At 38.4% G+C, this 16,962-nt stretch overlaps 4 protein-coding genes and 1 non-coding gene across 7 annotated transcripts; 3 read left to right on the forward strand and 2 right to left on the reverse strand.

Moving 5' to 3' along the window:
• Nucleotides 1-994: 994 nt before the first annotated feature.
• On the forward strand, nt 995-5,069 carry LOC137737742 (hydroxyproline O-galactosyltransferase GALT6-like). The gene is made up of 7 exons (XM_068477294.1): nt 995-2,169; nt 2,459-2,691; nt 2,771-3,061; nt 3,159-3,287; nt 3,376-3,549; nt 4,254-4,361; nt 4,451-5,069. The coding sequence occupies exons 1-7, from the start codon at nt 1,293-1,295 to the stop codon at nt 4,655-4,657; spliced, it is 2,019 nt and encodes a 672-aa protein (XP_068333395.1). The 5' UTR covers nt 995-1,292; the 3' UTR covers nt 4,658-5,069.
• Nucleotides 5,070-5,232: 163 nt separating this feature from the next.
• LOC137736447 (uncharacterized) lies at nt 5,233-6,523 on the reverse strand. The gene is made up of 2 exons (XM_068475712.1): nt 5,638-6,523; nt 5,233-5,486 (listed from the first exon to the last, which is right to left on the reverse strand). The coding sequence occupies exons 1-2, from the start codon at nt 6,506-6,508 to the stop codon at nt 5,437-5,439; spliced, it is 921 nt and encodes a 306-aa protein (XP_068331813.1). The 5' UTR covers nt 6,509-6,523; the 3' UTR covers nt 5,233-5,436.
• Nucleotides 6,524-9,192: 2,669 nt separating this feature from the next.
• Nucleotides 9,193-12,885, forward strand: LOC137738319 (pentatricopeptide repeat-containing protein At1g05670, mitochondrial-like). Of its 3 annotated transcripts, none has more exons than XR_011068886.1 (4): nt 9,193-9,311; nt 9,768-12,192; nt 12,285-12,467; nt 12,579-12,885. XR_011068886.1 is itself a non-coding variant. In XM_068477957.1 (2 exons), exon 2 carries the CDS (start codon nt 9,878-9,880, stop codon nt 12,113-12,115), a length of 2,238 nt encoding a protein of 745 aa, XP_068334058.1. In that variant the 5' UTR covers nt 9,193-9,311; nt 9,768-9,877; the 3' UTR covers nt 12,116-12,277. The 3 variants fall into 3 exon arrangements, 1 of the variants encoding a protein (XP_068334058.1); XR_011068887.1 differs by having other exon boundaries at nt 9,768-12,189; XM_068477957.1 differs by lacking the exons at nt 12,285-12,467; nt 12,579-12,885 and having other exon boundaries at nt 9,768-12,277.
• A 237-nt stretch (nt 12,886-13,122) lies between these two features.
• Nucleotides 13,123-13,193, reverse strand: TRNAG-GCC (transfer RNA glycine (anticodon GCC)). The gene has a single exon. It is a non-coding gene; the product is annotated as a tRNA-Gly (tRNA).
• Nucleotides 13,194-14,154: 961 nt separating this feature from the next.
• On the forward strand, nt 14,155-16,489 carry LOC137737536 (glutathione S-transferase U17-like). Its single transcript, XM_068477050.1, has 2 exons — nt 14,155-14,610; nt 15,905-16,489. Exons 1-2 carry the CDS (start codon nt 14,293-14,295, stop codon nt 16,280-16,282), a joined length of 696 nt encoding a protein of 231 aa, XP_068333151.1. The 5' UTR covers nt 14,155-14,292; the 3' UTR covers nt 16,283-16,489.
• The last annotated feature ends 473 nt before the right edge of the window (nt 16,490-16,962 follow it).

Here is a 16,962-nt window from a genome sequence, read left to right on the forward strand (position 1 = left end):
ATCATCTCCAGATTCTTTTGATAAGGATTATGAAGATCCGTAAATCATGTTATCAAGCGATAAGTTTTTATCAAATATTGATTATGTTTATTTTTAAATAAAAATATTTAAAATAATTTTTTACCGCACAATGTATGATGAACGGACACAATTCACTGATTTTTGAAATCTGCACAAAGAGGATCCGGGGGGATCCGGACTCCTTACAAGTCACACCCCTTCAATTAGTCAAGTTAATTTTGAACAAGAAGAAACATTTTTGACATTTTCCCTTTCAAAAGCTACATAATCAAGTTAATTTACAAAAATTCTTATGAAATTATATTTGCTAAATCATTTTTATAAGGGTATTCGAGAGTCTGATTATACTGTTCTTATCTATAACATAAAGGAAGATAACAAAAATCGTTGTTATGAATAAAAGAAAGAATAAAACTTCTATTTCTAAAATTAGAAAACGACCTACAATTTCGACGTATATTTTTTTTTTTAACAAATGATATTATATACGCTAAAGGATGAGGAAATGGACTAGCAATAATATGATTCAAATTTACCTTTAATGAGAAGGAATCTAAAATTTCTCACTCACAAATAAATATAAATACTCCTAAACCTTAGTGCTAAATGACGGTTTACTTTTTATTTTATATTAACCTCCTTTTAATATTGTTTTTTTTTTATTTTACATTTTTATTATACAATAGGAACAAATCTCAAAAAGAGAAGAAAAATTGACCAAGAGTTGAAGAATATGTCTTGAGTATGAACCACCTCATCGTATTCTTTCTTCATTACAAAATTTGAGTAATGAATATATTCAGTTAAAAAATTACGATAAATAATAAATTAATTACCAAAAAAATACTCTAACCACGTGCCGACGCCACCGCGGAATTATTTTGGAAGCTAGTTACGCAAAACGGCGCCGTTACAATAGTGGAGCGTGTGAAAACAAATAATATTTGGTTTCCCTTTACGGCATAGAAATTGAAAGGCGTCAAATTTGCCAAGGACAAATGTCTGAAAAATTCAAGCTTTCTCTCTGAAAAATATTATTTAAAAATCTACATCTGCATATTTATGAAAATAAATTCAAGCTTTAACTCTGTAAGCTTTAACTCTGTCACTGTGAGTGCGAATTAACCTGTGATTTTCCCCAATTTCTTCGAATCTAGGGTTTGCAGGAAGCAGGGGCAGCAGAGCAAACCCACTGATACAGTGATCGTTCTATGCCCATTGTCCGAAACAAGCAGAAACTTTGAGGGGCATTGCGGGAATAAAGTACCCAGATGAAGCGAGGCAAGTTCGACTCGTTGCTGCCGCCGAGTCGACTCAGAATGATTCAGGTTTTTATTGGGGCAGTGATCGTCTACCTGCTCCTGATCAGCTTCGAAATCCCCCACGTTTTGAAATCCGGGTTTGAGTCTTCGGGTTTGGACGACGGGCTGTTCGAGACGCTGGAGGACGCATTTCCCAGGACGTTTTGGCTCGAGAGCGAGGAGGAAATGGGCGAGAGGGACGCCCCGAGTAGGCCGGCGGAGGATGCGTTTCGGGTCGCCGGCGGCTCGCCGAACCGGACACCCCAGCGGCAAATGCGGGAGGTCAAGAAAGTTTCCGGCTTGGTGTTCGAGGACACTCTGTTCGGCGGCAATGTCAGTAAGGACCAAGTCTCCGAGCTTCATAGAACCGCCAAGAGCGCTTGGGTAGCTGGGAAGAAGCTCTGGGCGGAGCTCGAGGCCGGAAGGCTCGAGTCTGACCTGAAGACCAAGCCCGAGAACCGCTCTGAGCCGTGCCCGTACTCGTTTTTGCTGTCCGGGTCGGAATTCGAGTCCCGGAAACGGGTCATGGTTCTTCCCTGCGGGATGACTCTGGGGTCTCACATAACGGTGGTGGGCACGCCGAGGTGGGCCCACTCGGAGTACGATCCGAAGATTGCGGTGTTGAAGGAGGGAGACGAGGCGGTGATGGTCTCGCAGTTTATGATGGAGTTGCAGGGTTTGAAGAATGTGGAGGGGGAGGACCCGCCGAGGATACTGCATTTCAATCCGAGGTTGAAGGGGGATTGGAGTGGGAAGCCGGTGATCGAGCAGAACACTTGTTACCGGATGCAATGGGGCTCGGCACTCCGCTGCGAGGGTTGGAGGTCCCTGGCTGATGAAGATACTGGTAGGTGGCTTCATTGTGTTCTAATTGCGTTGCTTAATGAATTGAGAAATAGGGGTCTTTGTGCTGCATTTAACTAAATGCTAGTTTGGTAGGTAAATAGTATATTTTATTAGATGTGTCTAGCTAATCTAAATAAAGCGGTTGTGATTCGATTATTCAATGTTCCGATGCCATATTGTGTTTCTTTTTCGAATTATTAGCAATGTCCTTTTTCTAAGTGAAGCTTTGAAGAGTTTCATGTAACCTTGGTGAGTTTGTATGCTTTTTCTGATTCTTTTGTTTTGCGAAGTTGATGGACAGGTGAAATGTGAGAAGTGGATTCGTGATGATGACAATAAGACGGAAGAATCAAAGGCCACATGGTGGTTGAACAGGCTGATTGGACGAACGAAGAAGGTGACCATAGACTGGCCATACCCTTTTGCAGAGGGAAAGCTGTTTGTTCTTACCGTAAGTGCTGGTTTGGAAGGTTTCCATATCAATGTCGATGGGAGGCATGTTACTGCTTTCCCTTATCGCACGGTGAGTACCCTTTTGTTGTGATATCGGCCTATACTGTAAGGAATGCGGAATATCGTAAAATTTTATTCGTGGGTGACAGGGATTTGTTCTTGAGGATGCTACCGGACTCTCTGTAAATGGAGACATTGATGTGCACTCTGTGCTTGCAGCCTCCTTGCCCACATCACATCCTAGTTTTTCACCCCAGATGCACCTCGAAATGGTGACTAAGTGGAAAGCTCCATTTCTTCCCTACGGGCATGTAGAGTTGTTCATTGGCATTCTGTCCGCTGGGAACCATTTTGCAGAGCGTATGGCTGTGAGAAAGTCTTGGATGCAGCATAAATTAATCAAATCTTCGCGTGTTGTGGCTCGTTTTTTTGTAGCACTGGTAAGGAATGTAGAATTTGTGTTTTGTGCTTTGATAAACCACTCGTGCATTAGTTCTATGTCAATTATTTACAGTATTCGGAATTATATTTTGACAGCATGGAAGAAAGGAAGTGAATATGGAACTAATGAAAGAAGTAGATTATTTTGGGGACATTGTTATAGTTCCTTATATGGATAACTATGATCTGGTAGTATTGAAGACTGTTGCAATCTGCGAATATGGGGTAAGCTTCATAACAAGACTTCAATTGTCTTATACTTATTATTACCTTGTGGATAATACTTAACATCGATGTATGTGGTTGTTTACAGGTTCGCACGGTGCCTGCAAGGTATATCATGAAGTGCGATGATGACACATTTATCAGGGTGGATGCTGTGCTCAAGGAAGCACGGAAAGTTCGTGGATATAAAAGCTTCTATATTGGAAATATGAACTACCACCACAAGCCTCTTCGCCATGGTAAATGGGCAGTGACGTATGAGGTATGCATTATTCTGCTCTTCTCCAATGATTCTAAAAGACAATGTACACAAACTTGAGATTGATATACATCTTATACTGTTTATAAGTCCTTTCTGGTCTTCTCTAAATCATTGGGTAATTCTGATTTTCTCAAGTTGTATACGTCCGATTAACATTCTCTTATCTGATTTTAAGGGCAATGCATACAACTTTTGATTTTTTATTTTTACTAGTTTTTCTTCTAACGCTTAGCTTTGATCTTTTGCCTCATGTTTTCTGGTAAATTCTGTTTGTGACGCCTCTTAGTTGAGTGTTGATGCTTTGGATTAGAGTAATATTTTTTACTTCAAGGTGTTTAGAGATGATGTGTTTGTACTTTGTAGCAATCAAGAGATGGAGGAACAAATTTTTACTTAAAAAAGGAGATAGAGGAACCACTATTTAGAAATTTGACAGCCTTAGTATTTGTACCAAACTCTAGCTTTTATCGTGAATATATCATTCGGTTTTCTTATCTACCTAATTGTCATTTGCCTCATCACATATGATGACGTATGCGATTGTGACTGGTGATAAGAATTAGATAGTATTTACTATTTAGCTTCTGGCAGTCAATATGTAGTTTAATGTTGTCACTTTTTAGTTCACATTCATATAGAATTGATATATGGGTTGTGTCATGAACAATCTCTCATCCTTCATTTTCTTCCTTGGTGAGCTCCAGGAATGGCCAGAAGAAGATTATCCACCCTATGCAAATGGTCCAGGATACATAATCTCCTCTGACATAGCAAAGTCCCTCGTATCCGAGTTTGAAAAGCACAAATTGCGAGTATGTGATGAAAATACTGTTTTTTCCTTGTTCGCATGTGTAGTCCGTGTGCAGGTCTCCATATCGTTAAATTCATATGTGTTGTGCAGTTGTTCAAGATGGAAGATGTGAGCATGGGAATGTGGGTAGAGCAATTCAACAAATCTAAACCGGTGGAGTATGTGCATAGCTGGAAGTTCTGCCAGTTTGGGTGCATCAACGACTATTACACCGCGCATTACCAATCTCCGAGACAAATGATATGCATGTGGGACAAATTGCAACAAGGGAAACCCCGGTGCTGCAATATGCGATGACCAGGAATGATGCATTGATCGAACATTTTTTTGCTTACAGTGTAGAGAATGTGAAAAGAAGAATACAGAGAAACAAGTTTTGCAGTCACAGTATACCGCTGTAAATATCCGGTGGGGGTTAACTCTGTCAAAAATTTCACACCTATTTTGCTTTCTCGGTCCCTCATTTACCGTCTTTACAATTGTAAAGAAGCTAGATGGAGAAAGTTACTGTTCTGTTCTTTAGAATCTAGCTAACCATATATGGTGATGGAACAGTGGATTGCATTCTGGAGCTTATCTGTAAAGTGTTGATACAGAAAGAGCCTTTGTAATGAAAGTTTATTCTTTCTTAGTGGTGATGGTGCTACAAAAAGAAGGAACCAAATTCCCTGACCTTCTTTCTTATATGCCAATTCCTTTGGGTTTTTGAGTTCTTTATTTTATTTTTTATACGATATCAGGGCAAGAGGACAGGCGTAGTGGCACATTGCCTAAATTAACTGACTTAACCCAGTATTGTTACGAATATTGGGGAGAAACCTCAACATTTTATAACAAAAAAAAGTTTAATCTCAACATGCTTCATATGATTTATGGAAATGTCGGACAGGCGTAGTGGCACATTGTCTAAATTAACTGACTTAACCTAGTATTGTTACGAATATTGGGGAGAAACCTCAACATTTTATAACAAAAAAAAGTTTAATCTCAATATACTTCATATGATTTATGGAAAGGTCAAACCTCTAACTTGCATTTGATTAGAACTCTAAAATTCATCCATGAAATTTCACAAGCTACAATACCAAAACCAATAGCCAAGCCAAGCAATAGATTAACCAAGTCCCTGCAAAAAAAAGATAAATAAAAAATTAAACATAGACTTAAGCATAACTAAGTTGACTACAATAGTGGACTTCCTGTTCTTTCCTCCGAGTGTGAATAAAAAAATGAAACACAAAACCACATAAAGGAAAAAGGAGAGAATGAAGACGTACCAATCTGCGACGATCGAAGCCTTGAACCATAGTTATAAGAAGCTCCAAAAAAGCAATCATTGGTAGTGTTGATCCCATTCGGACAATTACATATAAACGAGTTGTAATTACCATAATACCCACAAACCCCATTACTCCTCTCACAATTAACACACGAATCCGGATACTCGTTGTTCACACTGAACTTGTACTTGAGGGCAATCCCGTAGTTCCAACTATTTGGGTCAGACTCATGTTCGTTGAAGCTGTAAAACCCTGAGTAAGAACTGCACTGCAGCTTCTCCAAATCCATCTCGAAAGCCGGCCCGAGATCCACCGGCGTGTAAACGCAACACGTGGATATCGGGAGGTTGATCGTGCTGATCGCCTGGCACGAGTACAAGAAGCTGCAAATCGGAGCACCTTGGTTGTCACATAGGGACACTTTAGAGTTGTTTTTTTGGTCTGTATATAGGGAGTTTTGCTGGAAGACTGGAGAGTTGGAAAGCGAGCAGTCGAGTAGGGCAAAAACGTTGTCGTCTTGGAAACTGAAGGGTGCGTCCCAGTCTAGGGAAAAACCTTTGGATTGTTGGTTGCATGAACATGTTGACATGGAGGGGTCTGAGATGTACATAACTTTCTTTGTGTAGTCTATGTTGGTGATGGGGTAGGATCCGGTGTGGGTTGTGAAGATAGGGTTTCCCTGGCTGCATGACACGTGGGGGTTGAAGCCCGGGTCGCCGCAGCCGGGGTCGGTGCCGAATGGGAACTTGAGGGGGAGTTTGCCGCAGGATCTTTGGCAGATTTGGGAGGAGATGAAGGTGAGTTGGAGGAGGAAGGTGGAGAGGAAGATGATGGAGAGAGTTGATGTTGAAGGAGAGCTAAACTTCATATTGTTGTGAGTTTGGAGAGGAGAAAATGATAAGGTGTGAAGTGTGTGAAGTGAGGCCTTGGTGTGTGTGTGTGTATATATATATTATGAAGTGGAAGAAGAAAGCTTAGAGAGGTCACACTTTTGGGGCGGGGGTTTTTCGATAAATAAAACTACTTGTATCATCTTAACTGACATCTAATTACCCTAATATATATTCAACAAATAGTATGCTAGACGATCAGGTGCGATGATACAAATATTAATATTTTGCTGATGGTAAAGGAGCATGTAGTTTGTGATCTCATCAACACTTTCAATTTTTGGCTGGCAATAGCTTGTTTTTTGTTTTTGTTTTATTTTCTTTATTCATAGCGAAGCGGAAAAAGTACATAATCGAACTCAATACCTTAAATACAAAAATAAATGCTCATAACCACTTAAACTAGAATACTAGCTCGCTTTTGATCTTGTTTGATTCTCTTTTCCCTACTAGCAGATGCCTTTGTTCCCCCTGCCTAGCATTGAATTGATTATCTCCCTCTTTATAAATCTCTTGGGATTTTGTTTAGTTTCAATTCCCAACATATATTACCAAGCAAGTTTTACACTCCTCGAATCATCCTTTTGGTTATATATAAGAACACAAGTTTATATCTTTTTGCCTGCTGAAGGGGCTGCACATTTTTCACTATTTATCCATGCATGCATCTGATACCACGTACATAAAAAAATATATAATTCGTATCTATACATCGAGTCACGTCCATTATTTTAAGAGACTCCGCAAGAGATCTTGAACAATAATTTTTAATTAATCAAGACATGAAGTAATAAGTTAATAACCATTTCCTTGGTCGACTTGCTTATAAGTGAATAACTATTGACTTGCTTCTCGTATCAATCACTTATGTTGAAAACACTTTATAAAAAATATCAAGAATAGTTTTTAGAATTCAAAAACAATTTTTGTTTTTACGTCAAACACCGCATTAAGCGTCTGAAATCAATTTTAACTCTTTTGAAAACATTCTGAAACAGAATATGGATTTTTTGTGTGTTTGAGATCCCAATACGGCTACCTACCTACCATACCCTTTCGTCCCCAAAACAAGCGAAGCCCCAGCTTTCTATATATTTTTTGAATTTCCATTCACAAACTCAACTTTTTGATTGGAGCAATAAGTATATATTCCTACCACCACCACTTTCAGTCCCAAATCAGGAAAAGAGATCAAAAGCATAATTTTATGGAATGAAAAAAATGGGGATTGAAAATGAAGCAATGATGATCTTTCCTTCATTTATTGAACTTTCCAATTATTTAATCATCATCATCGACATTATTTGTTGATAACGAATTTTAATCTTAATTAATCTCCAATAATATGTGTAACTGGGGCATAGTTCTGTTGGTAGGGTATCCAAATTCAAATTGTTAATGACGAGTGGTGAGTTACCCTAATGGATACGACTTTTTACCATTGTGTTTCGGATTCACATGTTTCTTTTCTTTTCTTTTTTTAAATATAAATTAGTATAAAATATTACTTAGAACTAAATAAATAAACCAAATTGTTAAGGTGTTGTAACTAATTAAAAAGAAATTTCACATTAAACTTGTAATCATTCATTAATTATAATCCCCCTCAACAATTCATGCGCATATTCCACCAAGCACTGCTTCAATTAAGGTGTTCTTTTTTTTTTTTTTTTTGTGCCAAAAATTTTCCCCATATTTATTTATCATTTTGTTACTGACTATAATCAGATCCAGCACAAACTTGATTTTTAAATAAATAGTTTGAGAATATTAAATGACCTGATTAGAACTGAAGTCAACTTAGACGGTGAAGAATAATTCTTTCCAACGCTTTGGCTTGAGACATAGGCAGACCTTTGTTTGCTAGAAAAAACTGAAGGCATCTAACATGTGGGACTTTACATGTGAGATGGTGAACTCATCATGGAGATAACTTACATTCAATCAGGACGTTATAGTGACGATATTATGAGTTTATCACAAGATATTATTTGTCTACATGTTTTTATTTTTGGTACGATGATATTCTACCCTAAGAGTAAAAGGGCCAGAATCAAAGTTAATTCAATGACTTTGCCACAATATTTAGGTATTAAACTTGCCATTCAAGTTAGCCAAACTTGAGACCTCCCGTATACAATTAGAGAAAATTGACATTTTATCAAGCCTTGGTAGGCCTGAGATCATTTGCCAAGTCATATTGCACGGCTGTCGACAAATACCAATAACTTTCAATTGAGGAAGGCGACTTATGGTAATAGTTTTTGAGCCAACATGTCGATAGATGTCAAAATATGCCGAGTGAGTTTATAAAAAAAATGCCCATAACAACACATAGTCCAAAGGAATGACGCTAGCAGATACCTTACTCAATGCCCACAAAGATAATTCGTCGAGCCGTTGAATGACAACTTTTAAAAGCATCTCAGATTTCAAATGACAACCATCAACTCCGATGTAAAGGATTTCTACACCCATCTTTTGCTCATGTTGAAACACACAACAACTAGCTGTATAAACTCTCTTATCATTTTGGGCCCGGGCCAAGTCTTTTTGTAATTACCATTCATTGGTGCCATTTACTTAACCCAAACATATAGGCCCAATAAAATATCTTTATCCAGCATTGTCTCTCTCGCTAAAACGCCTGTGCTCTTCCGCGGGAGGAGGAGAGTGGAGGCCGAATGAAACTCGAGATACCTACCGGCAACAGCCATCCTCCCGAAACAAGTTTTTGGAAGTTCGAAGCTTTCGAGCTTTTCACAGTCAATCGCTTTTAAGGTAACACCTCTCATGTTTCCCAGCTTCGAAAGCTTGTCACTCTTTGTCACCTTGTTGCATTTTATTTTTCGGTTTTAAGTACTTTTTATTGATTGCTTGCCAAGTGTTTGATAGAATGCGTGAACCACTTTTAATTTGTTTTAGTTGGTGACAGATTGTGGGTGTGAGTGTGATTAATTTTAGAAAGTTTTATTAGTTTCAGAATCAATGTAAATAGTAGCAACTTGAATGGTTTTATTGGTTTTGCAAACAGAATTTGTTCATTGTTCAAATACAAAATTGCAAGCGTTTGCCATGCAAGTGTTCTACTTTCGTACCGCTGTGTATTCATATTCCAGCAGTATATATAGAGGATTGGAAGAAGGTTGATTAAGAAATGTATGCTTTGGTGTATAGGCAGTATACTTTACAAAGTTTTTATACGTTGAGTGTTTGTGTTTAATGGTTACTTTACAGGTCATGTGATGAAGCAACCTCGTTGCTTTGGTTCTTCTAAATGGAGGAGAGCTGCTGCATTAATAGAAATGGGTCCCCAAAATTTTTCTTGATGGGTTCCTCTGATAGACATGAAGAGGTGCGCCATTTTGTCAGTCTATTGTTTTCAGATCTCCTGTCATCGTCCCCGCTTAAATATTGCTGTAAATTCTTCTCTATTCGTCTTTAGGAGGTTTTTAAGTCATGGAATTTCTTTAGGATCAAAAGATACAAGGCCTTTTCCTGACTATTCACCCAAGAAACCTACCATCAAAGATGCCGAACTTGTACATCGCATCTCCACCACAATTAAGCTTCGCTGCTCTGAGCCTTTTCGCAGTATTCTGAAGCCTTATGAATCTAATTTCAGGTCTGACCATCTTATTTGGGTTCTCATGAATATTAAGAATGACTATAAACTAGTTCTGGATTTCTTTGACTGGGCATGCTTACGAAAGGACCCATCATTAGAAGCCTGTTGTGTCGTTGTACAAATTGCTGCAGCATCAAAGGATCTTAAAACAGCGCATGAGCTCATTCATAATTTTTGGGCAAAACCCAAGTTAGATGTTGGTCTTTCATTCGCTCACTTTTCTGATCGGTTGATATACACTTACAAGGATTGGGGTTCAGATACCCATGTGTTTGATGTTTTCTTCCGGGTCCTTGTTGAAACTGAGATGCTCAATGAAGCAAGAAAGCTTTTTGAGAAATTGTTGAGCTATGGGTTGGTTATCTCTGTTGATTCCTGTAATTTATTTCTTACTCGGCTATCAAACACCTTTGATGGGATTGAGATGGCAATAAAATTCTTCATCGAATACCCTGAAGTGGGTATTCATTGGAACACCACATCATACAATATTATCATTCATTGTCTTTGTCGATTAGGGAAAATAAAAGAGGCCCACCATTTACTCCTGCAAATGGAGTTGAGGGGCTGTGTACCTGATGTTGTAAGTTATAGTACTTTAATCAGCAGATATTGTTATGTTGGAGAACTGCAGAAGGTTTTGAAGCTCATAGAGGAAATGAAAATAAAAGGATTGAAGCAAAATTCCTATACATATAACGGCATAATACTCTTTCTGTGTAAAACAGGTAAACTATCTGAAGCAGAAGGGTTACTGAGGGAGATGATGGTTCTGGGAGTACTTCCTGGTAATGTCGTCTACACTACTCTAATTGATGGATTCTGTAAGTTGGGTAATATTCCTGCTGCATATAGGCTATTTGACGAAATGCGGGATAGGAAAATAATCCCTGATTATATTACATATACTGCTATTATTCATGGATTTTGTCAAATAGGGAAGATGACAGAAGCAGATAAGCTCTTCCATGAAATGGTTAGCAGAGGATTAGAACCAGATGAAGTTACTTATACAGCCCTTATTGATGGTTATTGCAAAACAGGCGAGATGAAAGAGGCGTTTTCGCTTCACAACCAGATGGTTAATATGGGGCTTACCCCAAATGTTGTCACTTATACGGCATTGGCTGATGGCCTTTGTAAAAGAGGGGAGGTAGATGTAGCAAATGAACTTCTTCATGAGGTGTGCAGGAAGGGCCTTCAACTTAATGTCTTCACTTACAACTCAATTGTTAACGGCCTTTGTAAGTTGGGAAACATAGTGGAGGCAGAAAAATTGGTGGAACAAATGGAGGGTGCAGGGCCCTGTCCTGACACTATTACTTGTACCACTCTGATGGATGCATATTGTAAGATGAGGGATATGGCTAAGGCTCAGAAGGTCCTGCGTGAGATGCTCGATAGAGGGCTTCAACCTACAGTTGTTACATTCAATGTGCTTATGAATGGATTTTGTATGTCAGGAATGGTGGAAGATGCTGAGAGGCTACTTAAGTGGATGTTGGAGAAGGGTATAGTGCCTAATGCGGCAACCTACAATTCTCTCATGAAGCAGTACTGCATTAGAAATAATATGCGTACTACAGCGGAAATTTATAGGAGCATGTGTGCTTGTGGGGTGATTCCTGATAGCAACACCTATAACATTTTGATAAAAGGGCATTCTAAGGCAAGGAATATGAAAGAGGCTTGGTTTTTGCATAAAGAAATGGCAGGAAAGGGATTTATTCCGACGGCAAGTTGTTACAGTGCACTTATTAAGGGTTTTTTCAAGAGAAGGAAATTTGCGGAGGCAAGGGAACTATTTGAAGAAATGCGGAGACATGGTGCGGTTGCAGATAGAGAAGCATACAACGTTTTTGTCGATATGAACTATGAAGAAGGGAACATGGACATTACTCTAGATCTTTGCGACGAAATTATAGAGAATTGTCTTGTTGGCAAAGCCCAAGAATGAAAAAACTAGCTGAACTGCTCTCTTGGAGATCCAAGGATATTGCACAGCCTTTCTGAAATGATAATGTTGAAATGGTAGTAAGTTCTTAATGGCATCATTTCTAGACATTTTCCTTTTACAAGATGAATCTATCTGTGCACGTTGTGAGCTACAACTCTTTGTTACCCAGGGACCTACGTATGTACCTGGCTATCGAACGTTTGATATGAAATCAAAGATGGACGAAGCCAGGCCCTAAGGAATAAGATGTCCCGTAAACAGATCCAAGCAATCTCAAGATGGCTATTTCACTCAAAAGTTCATCTGTTGGATTTCATCACTGCCCAAATGCTGTGTAAACACACCCCTCCTGGTATGTGTGAATTTTTCTTCTTTCATGATTTGGCATGAAACCGTTGGATGCAGCTTAGAAGTGTTATGTCGGCACTCTTCTGATCTTAACTAGTTTGACTGGGTGCAGCAGTCTTGGTAGAGTCGGAGGGTGTAAAAGCAGAGAAGATGCAAAAGTGCTTGCATTCCGGAAAATGAGCAAAGAAAAGGGTTAAGCTGATACAACCGCTTCAAGGGCCAACGTAAGACCAAAGAGACCGAGTGAGAATGAAAGACTCGGAAGTTGGAAGAATTTGCAAATGTCGGGCTGCCCCGAGAGAGTTTCTGGTCTCAACAAGTCATGCCATTGCTTTGAACCCCGATAGAGCTGTAACGTGACTGTTTTTGCAAAGATTTCTTCTGTTACTTGTATGCTTCCAAAGGAAAGCAACAAATCAATACAAAAGAAGCAACTTTGAAGAGATCCTGGAATTTCGAATTCCATTTTCTATATGCTTGTGAATTCTGAAAGCTTCACACACAGCAAGTAATAAGAGCATCCCCAATGGGGGCTCAGTCGTCATGAATTTACTACATTTCAAACCTTAGTGAGAAATTTTATCTCCAATAAGTCGAAAAAGGGGCTAGATCCGTCATTGAGGCTAGCAACTCAGTTTATTCAAAATTTAAAAAACATATGCACCAGCCGGGAATCGAACCCGGGTCTGTACCGTGGCAGGGTACTATTCTACCACTAGACCACTGGTGCTTCTGCTCTACTTTTCCAGAAGTAGCATCTTCATATACAACTGTCACTCACCTTCACGGCTCTCAGCTCCGTCCTCCTGTCTCCTAGGGAAGGGAACCTTTCTCCTAATCTACCAAGTTCGGAGATTCGGATCATTGAAATTTGATTCAACCGTTACAAACAGAGATCTACTTTAAAAATTATAATAACTTTAATAGTTGGATCAAATTTCAACAGTTTAAATTTTCAAATTTGATAGATTAGAAAGAAGAGATCCGAAAAAGATCCATTTCCGTCTCCTAGGAGTGATGTCAGAGACTGTAAAAGGTGTATTGTGGAAAAGAATGCACGCAATCTGGTGGCAGAATAAGACCATGCGCCTACAGTTCAAGGCCTACAGACTTCAAATGTGTTCACACGTACGAACAAGAAAAGTACCCGCGAAGCACAAATGACTGAATGCCATGTAAGCCACGCTGTTCCAAAGCCTACACACTTCAAATTTGCTCATACGTGCTCCAATCTCCGCCGCACGACACACCAACAACATCCTATTCCCTATCTGAACACAAAGACGAACCAAAACTAGGTTCAAGTTGAAAACGCTGAACCTGAAACACTGTTCATATACGGTACCGCAAACAGATCACGACATCTCAAGCGGGTAAGTTAAAGGACGTGACAGCAAATAATAGGTTCGATTCATTGTCAACTTAGCTCTCGATTGTATTAAGTTTCTCTCAACTGTCCAGACTTGATAGCATCGTTAGTAAATAATACCCAATGTTATGTGTTTTAACATTCCCATCGTATTATTGACTCGGAACACTTCATCATCGTCTTGAAAAGTACATGCAAGTCTCTTTCCAACCACATAGTGCACGAATTATGGACTCGGAACACAGGGCATTAAATTTCTTTTTTCCTACGTTTCAAACCTTACCCCACTGCCACACCTATTGTCATTACGTTCACACCCATTATCCAAACCTCCTCATAAATCCTCCTTCAGCTTTCACCTTTCATGCACATTCATAAATAACAGGAACCCCAAAACACAGATTTTGCATTTGCATTTCGAGAGCTTTCTGAGTTTGATAGAGAATCTGAATCATTGATCATGGCGAAGAGCGACGTAAAGGTTTTGGGAGCGTGGCCGAGCCCATACGTGATGAGGGCTCGGATCGCGCTCAATATCAAGTCAGTGGAATATGAGCTTCTTGAGGAGACGTTCGCACCCAAAAGCCAGCTTCTTCTCCAGTCCAATCCAGTCCACAAGAAAATCCCAGTTCTCATTCATGGTGATAAGCCCGTCTGTGAGTCTCTCATCATTGTGGAGTACATCGATGAGGTTTGGGCCTCAGGCCCGTCGATTCTCCCTTCTGACCCGTTGGATCGCGCTACTGCAAGATTTTGGGCTGCCTACGTCGATGAGAAGGTAAGTGCACGGTTTTTGTTCGTGTCCTTAATTTTTAATTTTTGTAGGCTAATTTCGTTAATTTATTAAATTTTGTTTGGATTAACCAGTTAAATGTGAGGAATTATGTTGCTCTTTGTTTCTTTTCTATTGTTTTTCCATTACTTAATAAAATATGTTTAAAGGGGTTTGTTGATGGTCTATCTCCTTAATATGGCTCAAATAACATCTGTTTGGAATTGCTTATAGAATGATTAATAGTGTTTTTAGAAAGGGACGTTTTGATATAGGCACCTCGTTTTTCAATTTCGTTGATTAAACATTTGTTTCTTTTAAGAATTTGATTGAACATTTTTTTTCTACAATTTTATAATAGATGCGTTTTTATTTTGGTCAAATTGTAGGTGTGTTTGATTATCTATAATATTGGTACATTTAATTTTAGGTAATATTTGGATTTCTAGTACATTTTGTTTCTTGGTACATTTAAATTCTAAACGTACTAAAAGTTGGTTTGTTTATTTTCAAATGTACTGTGAGTTTTAAATACGAATTTAAAATTCATAAATTGTAGGAAATTAGTTGTTATCTAGTTTAAGTAGATATATATATATATATATATATATATATATATATATATATATTAAATAAGTAGAAAATTGTTGAGTTGGCAATTGATCAAAGCTTCTTAATCAAATTTTGTAAAAAAAAAAAAAAATACTGTTTAATCTAAACAAGTTGAAAAAAAATGTGGGGATTCTAATTACTTTTTTTAGAAACACAAAAGCATATCTGCATTCTTACTTGTACAAAAGAATTTCCCGAACAAGCCCTAAAATATGTTCACTTTGGTAGATATTGTTGAATATCTTTTGTAGAAATGGTTTTTTTTGTTTGTTTAAACAAACTATATTATCTACCCTAAAGGGAAGGGGGTAAGCTCACAATAGGTTAGCAATAATATGGTTCAAACTCGCTTTTGGCGAGATTCGAACCTAACACCTTTCACTTACAAGTGCAGAGGAATACCACTAGACCGTAGTACTAAGTGGTGTAGAAATGGTATTGAGTGGTAATAGTTTAGTTGAAATGAAACAAAGAGAGAGAGTCCTATGAATTATTTTTTATACCACTGTTTTTTTATTTCTCGTTACATCGTGAGTGTGATTAGGGAAATAGAAAAAAAGAAAAAGAAAAGAGATATACAACATGAGACGTGCAAATTTTTGTCGAAAAACATTTGGTATAGTGCACTACTGTACACGTCGGTGCACATTTATTCGTTTAATCAAGTAACGGATTCAAATGGGTGCAGTGGTTTCCGTCGCTGAGAGGCATTGGTGCCGCTCAAGAAGACGAGGCAAGGAAGGCAGCAGTCGAGCAAGTTGCAGAAGGGCTGGCTCAAATGGAGGAAGCCTTTCAAAAGACCAGCAAAGGCAAGGACTTCTTCAGTGGAGACAAAATTGGGTACCTGGACATTGCATTCGGGTGCTTCTTGGGGTGGCTCAGAGTCACAGAGAAAATGAATGGGGTCAAATTTCTGGACGAAGCAAAGATCCCAGGGCTGGTCAAATGGGCTGAGAAGTTCAGTGCAGATCCTGCTGTGAAGGATGTTATGCCGGAGACTGACAAGTTGGCTGAGGTTGCAAAGATTATTATGGCCAGATTGAGAGCTGCAGGTGCTTCCAAGTGATTAATTAGTGAAACAAATCAATGGATCTTGTTGTTTAAACTAGTGATTAAGAAATTAAGTCGGATGTATTAGACAATGCTGTAGTTTGGTAAATTATTAAGTCGGATGTATTAGACGATGTTGTAGTTTGGTAAACTCATGGACTTCGTTTTATTTTGTGTCTGGTTTTTATGTTTATTTGATAGTGAAATAAATCATTTACGTGCATCTATTAGTTCAATAGATGTCTTTTATATAAATTCGTCCTGATTATAATATGGGTAACGGTATAGTTGAAAAGAACAATTGTATAGATAGTTGTCATATAGTTGAAAGAAACAATTGTATAACTAGTTGTCAACTATTCATCGTTGTGTGATTCACTTGTGCTACTTCTGTCTTGTGCACAGGGGCTCAAAACATTTCAGTCCTACGGTTCATTTTATGGAATGAATCGAAAAGCTTCACTAAAGAAGGTCAAGGTTTGCAATTTTTATTTTGGCACAGGTCTGGAAAATCTCAAAACCCTAATTTAATGATTTTGGAATTGTATTATCACTAAGGCCATTGGATCAAGTGATACGGACCTTTCAAATTTTATCCAACTGTAAAAAATTATTATAGCTTTTAAGGGGTCAAAACAGGCGGCCAAAAATTATTACAACTTTTAAGGGATCAAAATAGATGAGCTGTTAGATGAA

Source organism: Pyrus communis, chromosome 6 (genome assembly GCF_963583255.1).
Source record: "Pyrus communis chromosome 6, drPyrComm1.1, whole genome shotgun sequence".
In the NCBI taxonomy this organism is placed as follows: Eukaryota; Viridiplantae; Streptophyta; class Magnoliopsida; order Rosales; family Rosaceae; genus Pyrus; species Pyrus communis.

Excerpts from the sequence above, each read along its gene's own strand:
- LOC137737742 (XM_068477294.1), top strand. The coding sequence starts at position 1,293 with ATGAAGCGAGGCAAGTTCGACTCGTTGCTGCCGCCGAGTCGACTCAGA. Across the intron at positions 3,062-3,158 it reads CTCGTTTTTTTGTAGCACTG|CATGGAAGAAAGGAAGTGAA; the intron begins GTAAGGAATGTA and ends ATATTTTGACAG. Across the intron at positions 4,362-4,450 it reads TTGAAAAGCACAAATTGCGA|TTGTTCAAGATGGAAGATGT; the intron begins GTATGTGATGAA and ends TGTGTTGTGCAG.
- LOC137736447 (XM_068475712.1), bottom strand. The coding sequence starts at position 6,508 with ATGAAGTTTAGCTCTCCTTCAACATCAACTCTCTCCATCATCTTCCTC. Across the intron at positions 5,487-5,637 it reads GCTTCGATCGTCGCAGATTG|GGACTTGGTTAATCTATTGC; the intron begins GTACGTCTTCAT and ends TTTTTTTTGCAG.
- LOC137738319 (XM_068477957.1), top strand. The coding sequence starts at position 9,878 with ATGAAGAGGTGCGCCATTTTGTCAGTCTATTGTTTTCAGATCTCCTGT.
- LOC137737536 (XM_068477050.1), top strand. The coding sequence starts at position 14,293 with ATGGCGAAGAGCGACGTAAAGGTTTTGGGAGCGTGGCCGAGCCCATAC. Across the intron at positions 14,611-15,904 it reads CTGCCTACGTCGATGAGAAG|TGGTTTCCGTCGCTGAGAGG; the intron begins GTAAGTGCACGG and ends AAATGGGTGCAG.